At 41.4% G+C, this 2,912-nt stretch overlaps 1 protein-coding gene across 1 annotated transcript; it reads left to right on the plus strand.

Moving 5' to 3' along the window:
• Positions 1-376: 376 nt before the first annotated feature.
• On the plus strand, positions 377-2,912 carry LOC131605798 (uncharacterized). The gene is made up of 2 exons (XM_058878107.1): positions 377-1,997; positions 2,080-2,912. The coding sequence occupies exons 1-2, from the start codon at positions 377-379 to the stop codon at positions 2,910-2,912; spliced, it is 2,454 nt and encodes an 817-aa protein (XP_058734090.1).

Consider the following 2,912-nt stretch of genomic DNA (forward strand, 5'->3'; position numbering starts at 1 on the left):
TATTAGACTCTATTGCATGCTTTTACTATTTGATTTGATTACACAATGGCTGATGGGACAAATCCATGCATGCATGCAGCGAAAATTGAGCCTAGTTGTCGTCCGTCCCACCCTTGGACGAACTCCAACTAACCTAGTTGTCGTCCGTCCCACCCTTGGACGGACTCCCTTGTGCCTAGTTGTCGTCCGTCCCACCCCTGGTTGGACTGAAACATGATTCGTCCTTTGCCTGGTGGATTCCCTACGTGTCCATCTTTGGTTGGCACAGTATTAATACCACTTTGACTGATAAATGTATAGCAACACACATTCAAACACACATTCAAACACACATTCAAAATTTCTTTGTTCAGAAAACAAATATAGATTCATTTCAATGGCTCAGAGAAACATTATTTGTTCAGTGCATTACAATGGTGTTATCAGTAACGATCTAACCAACGGTTTTTCGTTTAGTAATACCAAAACAAAACGTTTCAAAGTGCATTGTAGAGCCGATTTTATGCATTTGAAGGAACGGATCGAAACAAAATTGCAACTTCCTGTAAGTGAAATTATTTATCGACTTCCGTTGTTTAATGGAGAAAGCGGTATCATTTTTTACGTCATGAAACCAATAGAGGACGACGATGGCGTTAAAGTGATGTTCGAATGTCACAATTCGTTTGCTCCTCTTGACGATATGGAGCTATATGTTCATATTGTTAGTCCTCCCATTAACCAATCGCAAGAGTCTCATTCGCATCAATACGGTTTGAGCCAACCCACTGATGAAGAGCCAACCCAAAACAACGAACCATTTATACCCGACGAACAGGTGGACGAGTACAGTGAGGATGAAATACAAGAAGTGCAATATGAAGATCTTTTTGGTGATGACAATGAACCTGATGATGTTGAGCCGTCGCAGCCTACACTTGCACGACCGATTAGCATGTACGCTCCACCGGATCACATGCGAAATATTTGTTTAGAAGAGGCACCGTCTGATTCAATTTTTGGTTCCCACATAACAAACTATAGTGATGTTGATTTATATGAGGGAATGGAGTTTGAAGACAAGGAGGAGTGCGTTGCTGCTATTCAACATTGGCATATCACCAATAATCTTGATTATTGGGTATACAAATCTGACACGAAAAGATATGTCATCAAATGCAAAAATCCAACTTGCAAATTCAAATGTAGAGCATCCGTTCGCAAGAAGAATTCTAAGTGGATGATAGGTAAGTTGAGTGGACCACATGTCTGCACAACCACTTCAATGTCGCAAGATCATAGACAACTTACATCAGATATTGTCTCTCACTGCATCAGAGATTTGGTTAACACCGACCCCTCAATTAAGGTAAAGCTCATAATTTCTCATATAACAGGAAAGTATGGTTATAATATATCTTACAGGAAAGCGTGGATTGCAAAGGTAAAGGCCATAGAATCCTTGTATGGAAACTGGGAGACATCTTACAATGACCTTCCACAATGGTTATTGGTAATGAAAACATATCTGCCTGGAATGATAATAGACTTGGAAACTTTACCTGCATTTTCAAACGAAGGAAGTCAGTTGGGTGATAAGATGATATTCCATCGTCTATTTTGGGCTTTTCAACCTTGCATCCATGGTTTTGCCTATTGCAAGCCAATTGTTCAAGTCGACGGAACATGGTTGTATGGAAGGTACAAAGGGACATTGTTGATGGCTGTGGCGCAGGATGGGAATGGTAACATTTTTCCAATTGCTTTCGCTATTGTCGAGGGTGAAACCAAGGATGCTTGGAGTTTTTTCCTTCGTAATCTAAGAATCCATGTGACACCCCAACCCAATCTATGCCTAATATCAGACAGACATCCATCGATTAAAGGTGCCTACGATGATCCTGCAAATGGATGGCAAAATCCTCCGTCATCACATGTCTATTGCATAAGGCATATCGCGCAAAATTTTATGCGTGCGATTAGAGACAAAGAACTACGTAAAAAACTCGTCAACATGGGTAATAGTCTGGTTGATATTTATGAAGTAAATTTTTCAAATTCACTTTGTCGGTTTCTTGACATGTTTATTATTTGTGACAGGATATGCATTGACGGAGTCAACGTACAATTACTATAGAACCGAAATTCGTCAGACAAATAGAGATGCTATGGAGTGGATTGAAAATATCCCCAGGGAGAAGTGGGCAAGGGCGTTTGATAGAGGGCAACGATGGGGACACATGACGACTAACCTTGCAGAAGCAATGAACTCTGTGCTAAAGGCTACCAGAAATCTTCCAATAGCGTCTTTGTTTTCGGCCACATATTTTCGGATGGGAGCATTATTTGGTCAACGCGGACATGAATGGACAAAGAGGTTGACATCAGGCCAGACTTTTACAGACAAGTGTATCAAGGGGATGACTGAAGAGGTCAACAAAGCAAGCAGTCATAATGTTTACCAGTTTGACCGGGAGAGGTTCTATTTTATGGTGGCCGAAAGAATAAACCGCAACGATGGTCGTCCAACTGGTACTTACGGTGTTGATCTACGAAAGCGAACATGTGATTGTGGAAAATTTCAAGCGTTCCATTTGCCTTGCTCACATGTGATTGCAGCATGTGAAAGTATACGCCAAGACTACACCATTCACATACCCAACGTGTTCAAGATACAACATGTTTTTAAAGTCTACCAACAAAGCTTCCAGATCCTCCCACATCAAGACAATTGGCCTCAATATAGAGGGCCTACTCTTTGTCATGACGAAACTATGCGTAGGAAAAAAAGAGGCCGCCCTAACAGTACTCGGATTCGAACCGAAATGGACGACGTGGAAAAGGAAAAGAGAATGTGTGGGATATGCCGTGAGGTTGGCCATATCCGAAGTAAATGTCCAAATGTATCAGGCCCGTCCAATAGGCCTCCTTAA

The sequence above is a fragment of the Vicia villosa genome, linkage group LG5 (genome assembly GCF_029867415.1).
Source record: "Vicia villosa cultivar HV-30 ecotype Madison, WI linkage group LG5, Vvil1.0, whole genome shotgun sequence".
Lineage (NCBI taxonomy): Eukaryota > Viridiplantae > Streptophyta > Magnoliopsida > Fabales > Fabaceae > Vicia > Vicia villosa.